The 20,813-nt window shown below is 43.8% G+C and overlaps 1 protein-coding gene across 1 annotated transcript in view; it reads right to left on the bottom strand.

Moving 5' to 3' along the window:
• The window catches only part of LOC115319841 (complement C3), a 77,030-nt gene that overhangs the window by 812 nt on the left and 55,405 nt on the right, over nucleotides 1–20,813 (bottom strand). The window contains exons 29-39 of the mRNA XM_040223228.1: nucleotides 15,893–16,051; nucleotides 15,162–15,272; nucleotides 13,334–13,460; nucleotides 8,322–8,372; nucleotides 8,090–8,174; nucleotides 7,266–7,353; nucleotides 6,941–7,012; nucleotides 5,505–5,610; nucleotides 4,385–4,474; nucleotides 1,453–1,536; nucleotides 281–425 (exon numbers count right to left, since the gene is read on the bottom strand). Coding sequence (XP_040079162.1) covers nucleotides 281–425; nucleotides 1,453–1,536; nucleotides 4,385–4,474; nucleotides 5,505–5,610; nucleotides 6,941–7,012; nucleotides 7,266–7,353; nucleotides 8,090–8,174; nucleotides 8,322–8,372; nucleotides 13,334–13,460; nucleotides 15,162–15,272; nucleotides 15,893–16,051 — 1,118 coding nt within the window. The remainder of the gene's footprint in view (nucleotides 1–280; nucleotides 426–1,452; nucleotides 1,537–4,384; nucleotides 4,475–5,504; nucleotides 5,611–6,940; nucleotides 7,013–7,265; nucleotides 7,354–8,089; nucleotides 8,175–8,321; nucleotides 8,373–13,333; nucleotides 13,461–15,161; nucleotides 15,273–15,892; nucleotides 16,052–20,813) is intronic.

Here is a 20,813-nt window from a genome sequence, read left to right as displayed (position 1 = left end):
AGACGCTACAAGTCTTCTTATTCTTTCCCGGACACTTGCATTACCTAAGAGCACTGATTCCTGCGTGGTCAGTATAAATATCATATTAGTTTGTTTGTCTTTTGTAGTGTTTTACGCTGCCAGACGCCATTTTCATCCCTTTTCCCGCATCCTGCGCCATAAAACTGAGTGTGGTTATGAGTTTCGAAGAAAAACAATGTGTGGGAAACAGAGTAACAGAATACTGTGTGCAGATGTTTTTTATAGAACTAATGAACTAGTAAAGTTAAGGGGAACTTACATTCTACTACCTTTCTCTTCTATAAACTCGCTGTCTTGTCCAAGGATGAAGTAGAACTTTCCAGGCACGAAATTCACGGTGTTGCAGAGTTGTCGCATCAGAAAAGACCTAAGTTTTCCGGTGACTACCTCTTTGCTCTCCTCTCCTGCATTATCGAGAAAACATACCCAATTACATCGTTTTATCTATTAACACGTCATATCCAACGACGCCAGAAATCACAACACTAAAACTTGAACCGTAAAACATTAAAGCACATCAGCTTAACAAAAGTAAGCGACAATGTTCCATTATTTGCCTGACGAGCTGTCATCAGGACACGGCGACAGACACAACCTTCTTGGTGAAGTGCAACAAAAATTTGAAAACACTTTAGTTTTAAATACGAACGTGATACGTTGGCTCTTAACATTAACGGCACCTATTGGGTAACTTTCAAACCGTATATGATATACAACCAGACTGAATCGTCAAATATTACCAAGTGTATAAATTAAGTAGGTATAACTCTAATCCTGTTAACCATGTTCTAACGCATCCGACGAGTGCAGTCACTGGAGCCAAATGCTGCTAGCTTTTGCTCTACCCCTAATCTTTCCAACCAAAGCTCGGCGCTGTGACATCGCCGCGCGATCTCGTCTGCTTTCCTACTTCAGTTTCTCGGCGTAACCTTACGTAACCTCAATATAAAATAAACGCGTGACCCGTTACCGTTACCGACAAAAAGTAACGCACGTTACTTTTGCGTTACTTCTTATTTATGAATTAAAACGTACTTTGCTCTTTCGACGTTACAAGTGTACGCATCAGCACTATATTTCAAGAAACATTATGTCCACGCAGAAACTTATTATTATAAAAAATTATTCTTACTCTTATTATTATTACTATTACTGTTATTACGAAGGTTTGTGGGTTGCTTGCGAAAATTTATAACATTGCTCCTTAAAATACGAAAACAAAACTGAACTATTTTTTTTTTACCTTTGAGAAGATCTAAGGAGTGGCCTAACACATATATGTTACCTTTTAGCCTAAAAGCATAACCTAAGTACGTTTTTCGTTACTGTTTTGAAACATGTAATAAGTACGTTACCACTTTACGGAAATTGTAACTTGCTGCAGGTAACGAGTTACCGCCAACTTTGCTACCAGGTCACCATAGCACTTACCTTCTTTGATGACACTCGTGACGTTGAAGACAATGTTCTTGTAGCCATTGCTCACTTGAATGTCAGAAACGTTGACTTTCCAGACTGAAATAAGCATCAGTTTTGAGAAGCAACTCCACTGTTTGCTGCACCGTAACAGCTGAAGTTCTATCAGGGTTTGTTTTTCTGCAGATTCAGGGGTGTTATTTCGGGTTTTATGGTACTATTTTATTCGAAGATTCGGCGTTTTTTCGGCATCTTTTTTTGGTGTCGGACTAGAAATAAGGGCTTATCAAGGCCAATGTCAAAAAAAAAAATCGATGTCGCAGACATCAAATTCTCTAACCTGCATACTTGGAAAAGAGTCTCTGTGTAATAAGAAAAGAGGAAAAAAAGAAAGTGTGGGTTTCAGAAGAAAGAAACAGCCTTGCTCACAATTCAGTAATTTGTATTCGAGGTCGACATACAGTAAGCTAGGGTTTCTCTCCATAAAAAATATCGCTTTAATTCGTTCTTTATTTTTTTTTTGTTTTTGGGGGGGGAGGGAGGGGAGAGGAAGGGTTTGTTTTAGATAAAACCAGCTCCAGGGTATTTTCGAGGATCCAGCGATATTTGCAGAAAACATAGAATCCCAGCAGCAATCTGATACTGTCTAAATAAATCAAGCACACTATGTGGCATGTCCTCGTGTGCCGCACCGCGCAAAAATGCACGTCGAAATCATTAAACTATTTTTTTTTGGCTGCAAGCAGAAAAAGATATCTCTTTTCATTTACAACATTTGTTCAGGCTAATTTTCTATAATACAAAAAAAATATTGCACATAAGGGTCGTAATAAAAATTAACAACGACCATTATCTTCAAAGTCTCATAATGCATGAAATGCAGTGTTGGAGGATCAATCGTTTCAATTTGCTTACAACACTATAAAAAATATTTCTGTGGAGTGAAGAAGCTGTTCTTACTAATTTCCCTGCTAAATTTAGCAGAGAAATCGGCTTCATACAAACGTCACGTGACGTAAGGTCTTATAACATCGATTTCCCCACCAAATTTAGCGGGACAACTAAATTCATGTATATAGTCACGCGACGTAAAGTTCCCCGCTAAATATAGCGAGGAAACTGAATCGGTCTGTAGCTCTTGTGACCTTAAGTCAGGTGACAACAATTTTCTTTCTGTATTTATCAGGCAATCTGAATTTGGGTGTCGCGGTCACTGCAGTGACGCAAACTTCTGCGCTAAAATTAGCGGGAAACGCAAACACGGATGGACAAAAGTTCGGGATGGGGTTTCGGGGGAGGGGAGGGGGGGGTGGGGGGTTCTGTTAAACAGCACTCCACGCTTAAAAAGCCAAGGACAAGAATTTCTCACGAAAGTGATGGTCGTTGCAGGCGATTTTGGCCAGGGCGTTTCGGAAGTCTGTAATGTCCGAATTGGACTTGAGAAGTCGCTCAAATGTCTCGTTGATGGGGCATTCGGCTGCAAATGGAAACCGTTACCGTCATCATCCTTCCGTCATGTCGCAGTGCTGTCACTCATAGTGTGCGGCGCGTGGATCGCGGCTCTGACCGGTCTGTTTTATGCGTTTTGTGCGTCCCATCCTGCCCATGCATCGAAAGTGGTCCACAAGAGGCAACAGATGGTGTCACAAAAAGCCGGAGTGTCACGCTGTCGGATGTCGTGATCCTGGCGGTCGGTCGTAGAAATGCTGGCGAAAAGCACGAGCGAACGCGAGTGTCGCTGTCGTCGCGGCGTCCCAACTTCTGACTGCCGAAGCTTCCGCGGACTGTCAAACTGGAGATCGACCTAGAGCAGAACAGGCGTCTGCCACAACCACCACCGCTGCTGGTACACCGCCAGGATCGCCACCGGCGATAGCAAGCCACTTCTGTGACGTCATCAGGCGGAAAGCGAGGGATCACACTTTGGGGCGGGGCAAAACACACCGGTCGGAGACGCTATCCAGGCTCCAGGCTCATAGTGGCTGAGCTTTGACTCTCGCTGTGTTTTCTGGACGAGTGGGAGATTATGTAAAAGCCCACAGTGCCATATACAATCGCAAACGGCACGATTCTTTGCACCTACCTATAGGTTAACGCGCTGTTTACAAGAAAACCCGCGCGTACGCAGAGGCCAGATTCGCGTGAGGCGATGCGTCTGAGCATGATCCTTGCCGACAGCAGCGCCATCACCTCGGCGTGACATTCAGAGCCGCGGGTTGGTCTCTCACTGTACCCTGGCAAACAGAGAAGGCTACAGTATCACGGAGCCAATCAGCGTGTCGGAGGGAGACACGTGATTACACTCTGGATCCCGAGAAGATGGAGTGGCGCCACCTGGCGGCTCCTTGTCGTGGCGTAGTATCACGTGAACGCTTCTATGCTTCGTTGGTAGCATGCCGGTTGAGGTGCTCCGTTCACGATTCGTCTTTGATTTGTGCATTTGAACCAGAGTTCGGGGTTGCGTGTGACCTCATTTCTCCGCTGTACTTCTCGTCAAAATTAGGCTCAAGCAGCGCGACAACAGTGGCGTCGCGACCTACAGAACAGGACCCAATGAACCAGTTTCGGGTTATCGTACTGACCACGACCAAATCGGTCGTCTGCGAATGCGCTCAATCTTGATTTTGGAAAAATCTTTTGCTTTTTTTTTTTCTTTCAGGAAGAGAAATACGTTTTGATATTTCACACGTTAAAACTCTCCTCCTCAGTGCACATTTGGTGAAAGTTGAAGCCTTATATGCGCAGGCGCTGATTTTTCCGGCCAGTTTTACAGCCAATGGTCCACTTAGGACACCCTATAAAAGTGCTCGGGACTGGCAGCGCGCGGTGTTTCCTAAGTTAGCAATGAACGTTGCGTTCTTCAAGTTGTCGGTGGCTGACGCTCCCCTTTAGCCCGTCTTGTAAGAGGCAGCGGCGAACCATAATGTGTGCGTAGAATATATCTCACCTGAGGCACATTTGCAATGAGGACCGTCACAGAAGAGCCCCAGCAACGGACTCGAAGTCTCGGGACCATAAAACTGACTGCACGAGTGATCTGCATAATCAATAAAGGAAAATTTCTCCTTTGTTCTTTTCTTGCTTCGTTGAGTAACCAACGAAGTAGTATACGTCAAACGTGCATAGCAGTCGTGGATGTAGGGTAATTTAGATGTTAAGAACTTTGGGAAAATCCTCAAGGTGGAGAGGATGTACGAAATAATTTCACTTTCATCTGAAATGGAGCGTAACTAGCGCCCTCTATGCGACGGGTGCGCCACAAAAAATAATTTGCCAGATCCGGGTATAGATTCCGAGACCTCTCCAAGACTCATGTAGTAAGTAAAACGCTCGCTTACCAGGTCCCGAAATCGATGCCTGGACTAGGCGGATATTTTCAAAGACGCGTCAGTCGTTAGTTGGAGCGAGTTGCGCTCCATTTTGTGTGAAACACAATTTACTATTTCTTGTGTGCCGAGAAACTGAGGGGGAGGAGGAGAAGAAAGCACTTGGAGACGTCAGAACGCCGAGCTTTGGTTCTAATGACTAGTGAATTAACCTAAAGCTACGCGGAGAGCAAGTCGCCTGCTCCTAGCGCAGGAGCTGTAATGACGTCGGAACGACAGTGAGCTCTAATTGGTTTTGATTGAAAGGATAGTGGGTAGACCTCGATGCTAGATGCCTAAAGGTCTACCCACTGTTTTTGTTTTCAATCAGCCAATTAGAGTCTGTGTGTTCTCACATCATCGCAATCCCCATGCAAGAAGCAGACGAACTTGCGTTCCACATAGCTGCATTTGTCTTCACTGCACTCGTCGAACACGCTCGAATACAAGAGCCAAACGCCGGACGCTGGCATTCCACGTTCTAACGAGTTCGACGAGTGCAGTGGAGAGAAAGGCGGCTAGTTTGATGTCTACCCACTAATCATTTTAATCAGGGCTCGGCGTTCTGTCGTCCCTCTCGTCTCCACCTCCCCTTTAGTGTCTCGGCGCATAGATGTGCTTATTTTATACATCTACTCGGTATTTCACAAATCACTAAAAATGTCAGTCAGAACCGACCTCTCAGAAGCCAGGAAAACGTACCTGGCCGATAGTAGTCGTACACCTTCACAGTGGCCGTTTGAATGTTGAGCACATTGTATGCACGTTCGGCTCTGAACATGATGCAAGTATCGCGGTCTGCTGGTATCTGCGGCAACGTGGAGACGTGAGCACTTACAGGTGTTGAACCATTTTGGGTTTATATGTATATTAAACATCATGCCAAGAAATGGTTATCGCACGTCCTTAATATCGTCTAAAGCAATAGAGGCTGCCATTGGAGACGTCAAATCGGAAGAAAGAGGATCGTACTTTAGAGACGAGAACAGGCATCCCACGTTTCGCAGCATCAGTGGAAGATAAAATCCCTTATCATTCGGGCTAATCTATTGATTTAATCCACTGAAAAATACTAAGAACCGACCGGTCAAATTAGTAGATTTTATACTGACGTAGCCCTTAATATTTAAATATTCCTACATTAAAAACCAACAGCTTGAGTTATAAGCGTTGTAACCATTCCCCCCTCTTCAATAGTTTGGGACATTTCTCTAAACCATTAAATAATAAGAGCACCTACTGTGGATATATTCCTGACAGCGTGCCCTAATGTTTACAGTTACAATTATAGTTATATTTGCTGAGGAATGCCGCAGCGCAGCAGAAAAGCAAGTATCCCATACCATAAAGACCTGCGGCGCCGCGACTAATGATGTTGCAAAGACATTGTACAGGCGGTTCGGGCAAGGTAAACTTGAGAGCTATTTTGTGTCCGCAGGGCACGGCGTTGAGACGCTAGCTACAAACCAAATCTAAGAACATTCTCTGGAGATGTTTTATTTAATTACCTCTGTAGGTTTCACGTTATAGTTTAAGCGGTGGTATTTCATTGCTTTCCGCACGTTCACTTGGGAACACGGAATAAAAACAGCGAGAACCTGGAGCGGAATATGCTGGAAATAGTATTTCTCGAGTCGTGTATTCTATTCACCCGCCATAACAACTTTAAAAGAGTTTTTTTTTTTCGACGTTACTTATTAATTTTAAAATTTACATTTATCTTAGGATTGTGCTATATCCGTAGACACGACGTGCCGGACAGATCAAAAGTAATTGAAACAACATTGATACCACTTAACTAAGAGACTCGTGTGCACCATGTTGAATCCTGAATTACATTTGTTTTTAAAATTCATAAAGTTTATTTATTTAACTTTATACACGCAATCATATATTATGATGATTTGTTCTGTTTTGTAGTGACCATCATTAGTAGATATGTTTTCGCTCTTACATTGCGTTACTTTCTTTTGGTTGTTAAATTTTTAAACACTACATCTATCTTTTCCTACTATTATGTCAGCGTTTGCAATTATAAAATAAAAAAGAAAATCTTCGGTGAAACAAGATTAACGGACAGTTTTATTTCGGCGTTTCGGCCTGAGTCCTTAGGAATTCAAAAGAGCATGCATACTCACCTTGTCAAAATAAAATACGACACCTTTCGTCGTTAGCTCATATTTCCCTAGTAAGGCATTTATCGCTGTCAGCTGAAACAAGATATTATTACGAGTCATAGTACAATGTAACTACCGAGACACACGCATAATTAGATATAAATTTGACTATCAAAGTAAAAACAATACTTTATTTTAAATCAAGTTCTGCCAGTATTTAAAATCCTCTAGCTACAGCGTTCCGAAAATCAATATAGAATCTTGCTTGAATTTTATTTCCATTCAGTGGAAATATTTATAATTATTTTCGTTGATATCTTCGAATTGGTGGAAACTTTTAACTCACATTTGCCAAGTCATTTTCGATTGGGTGAAATCCGCTGAACATCCCTACCTCCAAAATAGCCATATTAGAGTCTTGCTCTCCCAAATATCTACAACGATAACAAAAACACTGATAAACAATCAACAGAACTAATTATTAGAAATATTGGAGCATGCGCGTAGACCTAAATGTTCATGTGTCAACATTCCAAATAAGTAGGTGCGAACCTCGGTTTTGGTTTAGCAATTGTTCATGAAAGAATAAAACAATTGACCCTTCCCGGTATTTAGTCTGGCCGCTTTGATCACTATCATCATCTAAAACAGGAATATGTGCGATACTAATGTTGGCCTTCTGTTTACTGCTTAAGGAAGAAGTTGAAGATGCTCCAGAGCAGATTATACAACGTCTACACATTCTAGACGTTAGCGCGACATGAAGCAGGAATTGCATGCAAGAGCTGCGTAAGCGTTCATTTCTAACTCGGGCCCAGTCAATATGTTAGTAGCACACACTCGGATCCAAAGCCCCTTTAAGTATAGAACTTCATCAAGGCGTCTATCTGGGTGGGTGCTTCGTTCCGGCTGGTTGCCCTTTTTCGCCATCGACACTAAAATAGATTGCAAAAGCTGTACATTGAAGCGCACATCCTCGTTTAACGGTTGACTTGCGAAAGTGACGGTGGCCCATAAAATACTGGAGAACCTGCTCAATTCCGGAAAGGGCCTATTGTTTATTAGGTGGAATATGGTACACGTGTATTGGCGACCAAAAAATGCGGCCCCGTAGTAATTGACACTAAATAAACCAGTCTCTTTTATAAAGCCCTAATTATATTTTCTCACCTTATGCAGACTTCAATCTCGTAAGAGTTCAGGGCCTTCCACTTGTTTTTAATGCTAGTCGTTAAGTCCTTTTTTATTCCTGCAACTGAAAAGCAATGACTTATAAGAAATAGGTGGTACAAGTGTAATCCTAACAGAGACGATCGCCTGTTCGCGCTTAAAGTGCCGTGCAGTGTACCTATTTGAGGTTAGCCCCAATAGCCACTTCGTATTTCCTACTCTTGCCACTTACCTGTAGACAGCGAAGCGCGGTTGTTTTCGATCATGCTGTGTCCTCCCATGCCTGCAAAAAGTAGTTGTTGGTTCGAGTTCTGGGTTCTATAATCTAGAAACAACAATGCCACCCTATATCAAGCAAGGCAAAAAAAGAAAATGACACTCACCTGTCCAATATAACTTCTTTTTTTTTAACCAGAATCATAATTAGCTTAAACGTTTTAAACTTTATCCGATGCGCAGAATAGAATGTATCCATTCCACCATTATGAAAACCGAAGAACAGGAAACAAGAAAAATAAGATCAATCAGAAGAAAGTTATTCCTGCGTGTCGTTTCCTTTTTGTCGATGTTCGGTCTCAGGCTATCATGATGTTAGAAGTTCACCAGCTCGCCTGTATTTTTTTCTGTTATTTCGATCATTATTCATTTGTCTGATCGGCCACCGGGCTTTGTAGTAAAGTCACTCGATCCTAGAAAAGTTGCACCATTGCCTTACCTGCCTGCTAGGGGGACACAGCAAGATACTAAATTGTAATAAATTATAATCAATTGTTTTATTTTTTTCGTCCCCACAAACAATCCCTCGGTTTACAGTGTGGTGCACTAAACATACATGAAGTAAAACCTAAAAATACAGGAAACAACAAAGTTAAATCAATAAAAGTCATGCAACATTATCATAATTCAAAAATATATTATTGATTGGTTCGCAGACATCGAGTCACGTAGATTTAACATAAACTCATGAGTGGATCAAAAGATGTCGAGGTTAAATTCTTGTGAATCATAATCAATATGTATCATTGACAATGGTATCACAGCAGACAAGCAAGATAGATAAAAAGTTGAAATGTTTTGGCTCGGGCGAGAGGGAACATGAAACTCAATAGCTTCTAGTAAAGCCGCCGAATTTACCCTGCTATGAACAACTTCGTGAAGGAATAGAAAATCTCTGTACTGCCTTCTCACGGCCAAATTATGCAGCGAAAATTTACGAAGCAATGTTTCGTAATGATAAAAAATATATCTCTCCAATGTAGCCGTCATATAATATTCTTACCATTCGTTTTTTCACATATTCAATAGCTAGCTCTTGCGACAAAGTCAATGAATTCCAGACGACGATAAAGACAACAATACAGACGACAAAAAGCTCACAAAGCGATTAGGCAATTGGTCTCTATTGCAGTGGCAATCGCCGTTTCAGTCCTTTTAAATCTTCGAAGCTACGAAAGGGTTGTCCTGAACCAGTCTTGCCAAAATCGCGACGGAGCGCCATGGTAGTGAAAGCGTTCCTCGGCAACACAATTGTGTCTGTGGCACTCTTTACGTTATCAACTTATGAATCATACTTTTCTCCACACATAAATTGAAATGATAATGTTTCTTTTTTTTTTTTTTCTTGTGCAGTTTGAGACAGGAAAATTATCTGTCATCGCTGTCAAACACCGACACCACATTTGGTTGTGGTGCGAAGATGTGCGCCTGTATCGCCGTATATGAATAACATAATCTCGGTATGCAAAAAAAGTATTTTTGCAGCAATCCGTCACCGCGAATGTGAATCGGCTCACCAAGAATGGAGAGATCAAGAAAAAACTTCTCATTCCGTTTACCAAAATGGCGACAATACGAGGAGTTTGGCACAACTTTCCCAGGATCCAGTCACATTAGTTTTGTCTAGAGAGTCTCATTTTATTTAAATTTGACAAACAAACATCGAAATTGTTCGAGATTTTATACAACTTATTCACCGCACTGTACGCCAAACAAAGTCACATTATAAAATTATTTGCGCCTTCCTCCACCAAACGGATCAAAAACTACGACGTAAGACCTTCTCCCGTCTCGGTCCTTTTTTGTTGCTTCACCTCACTTGTCCGGGATGTCTTCGGAGTGTACTCCTCCGAAGACATCCCGGCCAAGTGAGGTGCTTCGCCCCGGAAGGCTACCCTTCGCAGAAGACGCCGTCGCCCGAGCAAGCAACCGTACCAAAGTCCCACTCCCGGCATCCGGGCCCCTAGCTGCCGCAGAAGCTGAAGAAGATCCCTACAATGACCACCCCGCCCGTCGTCGTCCTGCCCGTCGCTCCGCGGACGCCTACTCCATTCCTCGGCGAGATCTACGAGGACGTCGAAGACTGGATCAACCAGTACGAACGCGTGGCTCGCCACAACGGGTGGAGTGACGAACAGCGCCTGCAGAACTTCTATATATCACTTGAAGAAACTGCAAGGCACTGGTTCTAAAACCACGAAGCTTCCTTGACTTCATGGGGGCTTTGCAAGAACGAGCTGACGCGCACGTTCGCCAATCAACACCGAAGAGAGAGGGCCGAAGATCTGCTGCAGTTCAGGACCTAGGGCCCCAATGAGAGCTTCACAAGTTTCGAGAAAGACGTCCTGGACCTGAGCTCCCGCGCCGACCCCCAGGCCACCGAGGAAGAGAAGCTGCCTATTCTGAAGCGTGGCGTGAAGGACGACATCTTCGGTGTACTCGTACGCAACCCGCCAACGTCCGTTCGAGAATTCGTCATCAAGGCGACGAGTATGGAGCGTGCCATACTTGAAAGGGCAACCCACAACCAGCGGCATCCCGGCGTAGCTGCCACTTCGCCATCGGGATTCGACCACGGCTCCAGCCTGGCTGAAATTCGCGAGATTATTCTCTACGTCGTTCAAGAAGAGCTCGGGAAGCTCTTGCCTGCTGCCAACCAACCGGCTTCGCTGTCAATAGCCGAAGCTCTCCGCGAAGAAGCTCAGCGGGCAATCCAACCAGAGGCTCTTGCAACCGTAGCAGTACCGGAGGAGCCCGCTCTAAGCTACGCCGCAATGGTCCGACGAGCACCACCACCCCCGCGTTCGTACGTGGCGACTCCCCAAAGTGAACCTCCAGCGCCGCAGTTTTCCCGACGCCAGGAAGATCGAACGCACGACCGCCCCGAACAAGCTGCGCCAAGAAGGACCGACGTGTGGAGGACGGCCGATCGACGCCCGTTGTGCTACGACTGCGAGGAAGCCGACCACATCTACCGATGATACCCCTACCGCCAGCTGGGCCTACTAGAGTTTGCGCCAAACGACCCTCGACCACATCTCGGGGAGCGACCTCGGGACATCGAGGACTACCCCCGCCGCTCTTCATCTCCTGAGTCGTCTCCACGCCGGGGATTCCGTTCACCGTCTCCCCGACGCTCGCCATCGCCCTTCCGCCGGTCTCGCCGAGACAGCCTGTCACCCATCTCTTCCCGTCGGGAAAACTAGGCGTGGCAATGCCGGGAGGTGGTTTTGCCGAAGACGAACCATGCCAAGATCCTCCAAGATCGTCGGAGCCCTCCCACTCTAACGCCGCAACGCCCCGAAACGACGTTTCTGCTACAGTGTCGAATAAGCTTAACGTTATCATCGACGGCCACAACGCGACGGCACTCGTCAACACCGGAGCAGACTACTCCGTTTTGAGTGGGAGACTCTCTCGTCGCCTTCGGAAAGTTACGACTTCGTGGGACGGACCGCAGGTACAAACCGCCGGCGGACATCTGAGCACACCTGTCAGCAGATTCACTGCTCGCGTTGAGATCCACGGTGAAACCTTCCCTGTGAAGTTCGTCGTTCTGCAAGACTGTTCGAGGGATGTGATTCTCGGAATGAACTTCCTGTGTGAATACGACGGCATCATCGACCTTGCGCAGAACAAGCTGACGCTTTGGAGACCTGTCCCAACGGTGGAAGATCCCAAAGCGACGTTAGCTGCAGTGCGAGTCCTCGCAACCACATCAACCTGCCGCCGCTGTCGAGTGCCTTTGCGCCCGTCGAGACCGAAGGAGCCACCTGCGGTGTAGCATTGCTGGAAGGAAGAGTCCTACTTCTCCTTGGACGAGGGATTGGCATTGCAAGAGGCGTAATCGAGCTCCAGGACGGGCGTGCCGTAGCTCTTGTCACCAACTTCCGGCAAAAGTCGCAGCACCTTACAAGGGGTACAGCTGTGGGCTACGTCGAGAAAATTCAGGACTCGGCCGTGATCGCCGTGATCTCAGAAGAAGCCTCCCTGACGCAGCATAGAAGAACCACGTCGTCAGAGCTCGACATCGACCCCCTTCCCTACCAATGACAGCTGACTGACCTCCTCGCCGAGTTCAATGAGTGCTTTGCACGTCATCAAAGGTGCGCCGGACAGCGGTTGCGAAGCATCGAATAGTTACTGATGACGATGCACTTCCTGTGCATCGGCCACCGTACCGAGTCTCTGTGAAAGAAAGGGAAGCCATCCAGAAGCAAGTTCAGGAAATGCTTGATGACGACATCGTCCAGCCCTCAAACAGTCCGTGGGCTTCCCCAGTAGTCCTGGTGAAGAAGAAGAGAAGCTGGCTTTCTTTACTAGAAAGCAAAATGTAAAATGTTATTCCTGAGGTAAATTTAATACGAGCGAAAAGATGTTGAAGTAAGAAATGTATGCTGTATCTTCCAAAAAGTCCTTATTTGTAGGTTTAAAAAAATATATATTGCATTGTGGATTGTGTTTATTTCTTGCCCTTCGTATTGTGCGCATACAACTAGCCTACCGAGTGTGAGAACATCTAAAACACTGGTTTTCTATTTAGAACTATGTGTATTTCAGTGTCTGGATTTTTGTTCAAGCAAAGTGTATTCCTGCCTCTGTATTTTCAGATATTTTTTTTATATTTTTCAAATGTATTTTTGATACGCAATGCAAAACTTTTTAATATATAAATGTATTTAAGTATCAATATTCCAGCTGTCCTTGCCACATATCCCAGTATTTTTGCTTCCAAATACTTTTCACAGTATTTCTGCCCAACCCTGTAGCTATTCTTTAGACATGGCCATATCTTGCTCACGTTCCTTCCTTCACGGTTCGACCTTCGATCGGCTTCCTCATCGGCTACCGCCACAATCTAATCGATTGCCTAACCATATCAAGATTCCCGGGACTCGCCGGTCCCAGCGGTTCCTAAGCCTTCAGTGGCCAAAGTAGCGCATGATCACCAAAGATCGTAAGGCATACGCTCGAGGGTGCGCGTCGGATCGGCGTCTCCCAACAGTTCTTTCCAGACCTCCTGCGGGACCATCCGAGAGCGTCCTCCGCGTGTCTGCCCGGGTTCTGGCCGGCTGGCACGAACTGCCAGCGAAAACTGGAAGCAAAATCAGAAAGAGAAGCGTAAATCGCGTATTGTTTGGTAATTCTCCGCTAAATTCCACTTTTTTTTTTTGCGTAATAACAAATGAATCGCTTTTTAACGGAAACCCCCCAATCCCAAAATAGTATACTGTCGAGACCGGTTATAACAAAATCAACGGGAATCGGAAATCACCTCGCTATATCCACTATTTCGTTATAACCAACTTCGGTTATAACGAAGTGCAGAAGGAAAAGGGAAATCGTGATCGCTTCACTGTAGCCGCTATTTCGTTATAGCCAACTTCGTTATAACTGGTCTCGACAGTACGTGCGTTTGTCTCTCCGTTCGTTTCCCGCTATATTTAGCGGCGGAAATTGAAGTCACGTGACCTATACCTCAATTTAGTTTGCCCGCTAAATTATGGGAAGCTTGATGTCACGTGACGTGATTTCACGAGACGTATACGGATTAATTTTGTTTCCACGCCAAATATGGTGGAAAATTCGAGGTTACGTGACACACCAATTCAGTTTCTCCGTCAAATCTGGCTGGGAAATTTCTGTCACACGACCTATTACACCAATACAGTTTCCCCCTCTAAATTTCGCGGAGAGATAGACGATACGTGAAATTTGTACGAAGTCTGGAGAAATTCATAAAAACATTGGTTCTTCACTCCCCCGAAATGACCGTACGATAATGTCTTCTAAACAAATTTAGGCGATTTCTCCTCAAACACCGTATTTCGTCCATTATGGAACTTTGAAAATAAAGATCACTGTAAGTTTTATCTTTTATTTTAATTTTTCCTGGTACAGTCATTAGCGTGACATTTTGCCCATAATATTTTTTTTTTGTTCTTTCCTCACTGTTTCCCTTCGTGTTGCCTGGAATTTAGTTTAATAGTTTTTTAGACTCCCCTGCGTCGTGTTACGTCTAGTTACTGACATGTTAAAAATTTCAGGTGATGCCGTATTATTATATTTGCGCTTCCTGCTTCGTGATTTCGCCACGGTTCTTATCGGTGACCGCGATGCAATCTCATTATTTCTCTAAAAACGAGGATGATGATAATCGGGACTCGACACGCTCCGCGTTTCTTAAAGTGTCAGTGGCAATATCTTTAATCACAATGCCGTTCGAACCATGCGCCAAAGTTTCAGGAGTAACAGCGTTATCTCAATCAAAAGTTATAAGTAATTTTTAAAAAAAAATCGCAATGGGAAAATGGAGTTTGACGGCCGCCACTTTCCCACTGAAATAAAAAAAAAAAGATTCACTTATAACTTTTGATTCAGAGAGCGATTAGTTCTAAAATTTTGGTGTCTACTTTGAATCGCTTGAGCGCTACATTTTGGCGAAGAATAAGCGTTGATGAAGCGTATTTTATTTTTACAGCGGAGCTGTTAAGGGCTAGTTTCCCCAGGATCGTGTCCCCCGCAAAGAAATGAAGACACCGACCTCAGGACACATACCGCCATCTATGAGCGACGGCGGGAAGCCAGATATCTAGTTGCCGCCGTCGCTGATAGATGGCGGCATCCTTGCCACTCTAGCTTGCCGACTTGCGGCCGGCCATTACTTTCCATTGTACAGCTCCGCTGGTCTTCCTTCTTTACCAGAGTGAAAAGGCTGAAAGTTTTTGCAGTAGAAAACACCTTGCAATTTTTTGGTGGGGAACACCTTGCACATACAGCTTGCATTTTCGCTTACCTTGCACAGTTTTTCTGGTGGTGTAAGAACGTTGTATCGCAGTCTCGCTGTAAGGACGCCTGTGCCTTCACCGCTTACTGAAAGAAGTAGCTTTCCACCGATGTCTTTTATCTAGGTCACGAAAAAGAACATTTTATCCGTCTTTATACTATGAACGTGTTAGAGTTTGTTGTGAGCGCACACTTCAATGGCACTACAATTGGTCGCATGTACATGCGCTGTTCGTAATATGATCAGATATTTATTCCTTTTGTGTTTTTTTGAATTACGTATTTTCTATTTAGAGTGTTTTTATAGAGGGACTGAACTTAGAAGAGTCAAAAACACACACTTCAAGCTGGTGTAGTCTCTATACCAACAAATCAAAGAAGTTTTGGAAAGTTGCATATATATATATTAATATATATTCGTTTTAGTCCTTGCTGTCACACCTTGTTTGTCATAGCAGGCGTTGCATTAAAGTGCATTACGCAACGCTGTTAACACAAACAAACAATGCCGTTATTTTTTTTTTGTTCTTTTGTTTTTTGTTGCTAGAATGAAAAAAAAAACATTTGGGATAAGTTTATTCAGTTTTAAAGCGAAAAATAATAGGAATGCATAAACCACCCTCCCGTGGTTAAATCGCGGCGTTTGCTAATATGAGAAGTAGATCATTTGTACAGTTCTGATAAAATTTGTCTAGAAAATGCCACAAATATTCAACAACCTCTGAGAAAGTCGTGACTCACGTGCACTTCTTGCAAGACGAAAGCGTTTTTTCTATTAATGCGGAAAGAGTGAAATATATTTTTCGGACGGTTGGCAGTGACGTTGCACATGAGGTCGGGGCTGGAGTCGCGCACCTTAAGTCCAGACTCAGTGAGAGCTTGGAGTGCAACGACGGTATCCTGTGGAAGAAAAAAAGTTTCCATTGGTTTATTCGTTCTCAGGCCTCTCAAGCTGACTGCGCTTGACGTCCACCTCTATGAGAAGACCCTCCAACAAAACACGTCGAGGCACGACCGCTTGCTTAAGGAATCAATAAACGTTAATCTGATCCAATCCAGTCGGTTTGTGGCCAAATTTTGTATCTTTCAAGCTCCCCAAAAATATTTTCACGCAATAATGTAATTACGCCCGACGCTCAATATTATTACTACGCTCACCGCTTATTTAAAGAATCAATAAACATTCATCCAATGCGGTCCAGCTCAAGCCAACCCAATTCAGTTGGTTTATGGCCGATTTCTGACTATCAAACTCATCAAAAAGTCTAAAAAGCGTAATAACGTTATTATCAGGGTGTCGAACCGGAACCGAACCGAACCGAAAACCGGAACAGAACCGTTATTTTTAGCCGAACCGGAACTGAACCGAACCGAAATCTTCGCCATTATCTTGGAACTGAACCGGAACCGAACCGAAAAAAATATAACTGTAACCGGTTCAAAACGGTTCAAGGTAATATTTTTTTTCTTCTTTGCTATTATCACAAAATGAACATATGGGAATAAACAATTGGCGGCTGAATTTGTATCTGTTGATCGAATCGTCATCTACGTAATTGCAACGTATGATAAATTGTGGGTTTTCATGGCACCTTTGTTGGCACTATGATTAACCAGGTGTCAAGTTGTCACGTGGCCTCGTGACGTCACGTAACTCACTGCGTTAAATCGATTTAATTTGAGGAAGTCACTAGATGTATTAACCTTGTTGACAGCATGACGTAACATGACGTCACGATTTCGCACCGAGAGTCACGTGACACCGTGACGTAAGCGATTTTCATAACCCCTAGTCGAGTGCTCAGGTTCATGACAATCAGCATGGCCAAACATTCAGGTAACGGCTCATGTCAATTAGATATGATAATCAATAGCCCAACACTAACAATATCTAAAGCTCAGCCCAAGCTTTTGCTTTGCAAACCCTTGCAGCCTAGGGCATGACTGCGATGAACACTGGCGGTATATAATTAGGGTCAGATCAGGTGGCTGCTTGTTTAAATTGCGAGTTGAGGAGATATCGACAGCTGTCTCTGTCCTTTATTTTTTCTGCATCTGTTATTATGGGAAAACTAATGGATGTTTCCGCAACCTATCAACCTCACGGGTTATTTCTTAACACTATTTATTGAAAGTACAAAAAAAAATGTTGCAAGACCAATTTTACATTATTGAGGCATTGAAACATTTTTTCGTTGTCGATGAAGTATATCCGAAAGATGTCCGTGAGAATAGAAGTTTTGAAATGACTAAATGCGACCTATTAATATGACGTTACATAGAACTACACGTGTTTACGGAAGGAATACCTAAAAAAAGATATTTTAGTGACGTCAGAAGAACAGCCGAACGTTGGCAGTCGCTGTAAGTCTCACACGAGCGTCGTTTTCAAGTTATTGCCCAAGTTTCGACCCCTCTGTATTTTGTTTAAATGAGCTGTAACATATTTCTATACATTACTAAATACCACTCAGGATCAGTCCCTAACGTTAATAACTGATTGAACTTGGCTTTGCTCTTTTTTCTAGGCAATGGTAGTCGCCGAAAAAATGAGAGAAATATGAGCATCGTTCATCCCCTCAACTCGGAGCCAGAAGCGGCCACGAGGCCTGGTGCCTATCTTATGCCGCCAACGTTAATCATACCCCCGCGCTGGAGTTTTAAAGGAAGGAAACGCGTGCTGGAGCTCCAGGCATTGTTAGAGTTCGACTATTCTCATCACCACAGTGGTTGTACACGAGCCACTACCCAAGTGTCCGCCGAGGCATTGATTGTTACGAGCCGATGTACGGTGCTCACACAATTCTCCTGCCCAATCCATGAGTCGCGCTCGACTGTCGACAGGCGGGTGGTTTTGATCCCACAATTACGACATCAATCTTTGAGAAGGCAAGACTAAAAGAAATAGTCTCGTTCAATCCTCGCAATTTCACCGCGACAAAGAAGCTTCTGAATCAGTGGCGCCCTGTGCGAGTACACTTGGACCAGGGGACCAGTACGCCTTGGAAAAGTCATGCACATTCCAACCCGATATCGTTTCATGACCCCTTTAAACTTCACGGGGTGCAAAATAAAAGCAATGAAAGGCTGCGGTTAACAAGTGTCAAATAAAATTGTCGAATTAACAGACACAAACGAAGGGGGCATTTCCTCAGGAATACTTTCAGCCTTTCCACTATGGTGAAGAAGGAAGGCCAGAAATGCTGTACTATGGTGGGAATGAAGTAACGGCCGGCCGCAAGTCGGCAAGTCAGACTGGAAAGGCTGGAGGGGTTGCCGCCATTTATGAGCGACGGTGGCAACCAAACAACTGCAAGCCGGCTGTCTGGTTGCCGTCGCCATTTATAGATGGCGGTAACGCATGACTAGCCCTTAACAGAACCACTGTGTAAAGAAGTGCGTCTGTGTGTGGGGCCGGGGGGGGGGGGGGGGAGGGGGAGTTTTAGAAACATACTGTGTTGTAAAGGTTCCTCTTCCCTGCATCTTTGGCGCAGACCAAAAAGCATGACCCTGGAAACTACTTTGATTGGAAAAGCGCTCTTGCCAAACAGCACGTTTTTGTCGTGCCAGACGCTGGCGCCGTTCCTCACGACGATGCATTAAGAATAATAATACTAGCCTTTCAAATACTTTGCTTTCACTGAGCTTGCACCTCCTGCAGCGTGCCTTTTTCAAAGTCGAATTCGACTTTCTCAGCAAGAAGGAATCAGAATGACCACCAGCCTATAGTGTGATAACGTCACGTGCATACCATGCTAAATAGTTCAGCTTTCTAGTGAAATATGATGTTCGCAACACTAGCCATAGATGTCCCAATTGTAAATTTGTGAAGTATTTATAGCAGTCTCGCGATGAGATATGGCAGCCTAGAGAAATGTTAGAACGCATGACTATTCTAGCATAGTGCTGTAAAGTGAGGGCCCAAAACAAGTGCAGGTAAAACCGAATATAACATTTGCCTCCCGAGGCAGTATTTCGGAAGTTTCGAGCTCCTGCAAGCTGATGAAATGTAATATACTGAGATTTCAAGAATCTTTGTCTGTCCTTCGCGCTATTTATGTAAAATCATGAATATCATTGCGTACATCTTTACGCATCTCTTTTTGCAGTAAGGCGTTCTGGAAGGGATTATTTGGAAAACATAACATTAATCACCTCTCTCTTTTTGAACATTTCGTGTATTTGACTTCCAATTCATCATGTGAGCATAGAGTCCTTTTTAGCGTACCCTGAAACCCGATGTTTCACACTGCCAATCAGCAAACAGAAAAACACTTTTACGTACACTCCACAGCTCGCGTAGTTTCGAGTATCGTCCTTCCGCGTCGGTCTCAAGCAGTTATGTGAACTTTATAAAGTAAAATTTGTTTATCAATATAAAATATATTTAATTACAATGCCCCCCAAACTATTTGAAAGCGGTTCTGCCAATCTTTTCCGGCGTTTTTATCCTCGACAGGCACGTTGTAAGTGATATGGGACGGCCTTACATACATTTCTGATTTTGAAGCTAATTTAAATAACTATGTGTTCCTCACACATATAACTTCTCAAACATATAGAAGTGTGTTATTGCCATTTTTATCTGGTGAACTTTAGTTTTATGTATCTGTGGCTGGACGAAAAAAAAGTAAAGAGGGACGCGCGGTGGAACTATGATGATTACGCACGCAAACCGTCAGAAATTGTCCAATTAAGTAGCTGCCTTGTCGAGGAGAACGTGAAATACTACTTCGTTTTACTAAACAAAAAAGAATTTTGAAGGACGCTTAAGCTTCGCTTTTAAAAGTGGAACGCGATCGCGTCAACGGGCCTCGTTTGCATCGCATTCTCATTTGCCGCGCAAGTGTGCCTCCCGTGGCCTAGTGAAAAGCGTCTGACTCGCAACTAAAGGGTTGTGGGTTCGAATGCTGCCTAAAATTTTTAATTTTTTTCTTTAAGGCAAAGGAATCACTTTCAAAAGTGAAATCATTTGAAACATACGGTGACATTTATTTTGCATTACATATCATGTTTTAATCACCCTCATTCCACGCGTGATATCACGTTTCACGTAAGCATTGTGGGTTGTTTGAAATTCTTGCGCTAGGCTATGTAGCTCTGACGTCATGAACCTATCGACCCATCAGGATTTTCCAGTCACGCCACCGACACCGGTTTTTCTGCGACATGAGCTCGTTAACGCTATCGTGTTAAAATCATCAATTAGCAAGGGTGATGCTCATTTGCAAATTAAATTGTCCGGCATCTTGTCAACAACAAACCTCAACAGCCAGGCTATGCAAGCCTACTCTGTATAAGAAAATGGTCACTTGGGCAAGCGCTATTTTGAGCCAGATTCGACCTGAGTGCGAAGGTGCGTATATATTAGAGTGAACAATTGCAATTACTCCTTGCTCCATGATTAGACGCATGCGTGCGGTGCTGACTGTAGACAATGTTGTTTCTATAAAAGATAGACTAAAAGCAGTTATCCTAAAACTTTGTTACATTTAGAAAATTTCATTGCTTTTAGCTCAGTTGGGTCGTCATCGTATATATATATATATATATGTTGTGAAGTGTATATCGTAAACCTTATTTCATAATATATCGCCATGAGGTGCATGCTCATTTCATATTTTATGTGATATAATTAATTCCTTCGTTCAATGACATGTTC

This window comes from Ixodes scapularis, unplaced genomic scaffold (genome assembly GCF_016920785.2).
Source record: "Ixodes scapularis isolate PalLabHiFi unplaced genomic scaffold, ASM1692078v2 PGA_scaffold8__174_contigs__length_109621045, whole genome shotgun sequence".
NCBI classification, from domain to species: domain Eukaryota; kingdom Metazoa; phylum Arthropoda; class Arachnida; order Ixodida; family Ixodidae; genus Ixodes; species Ixodes scapularis.
The sequence above is the reverse complement of the archived record's forward strand: the minus strand, read 5'-3'. Positions and strand labels throughout refer to the sequence as shown.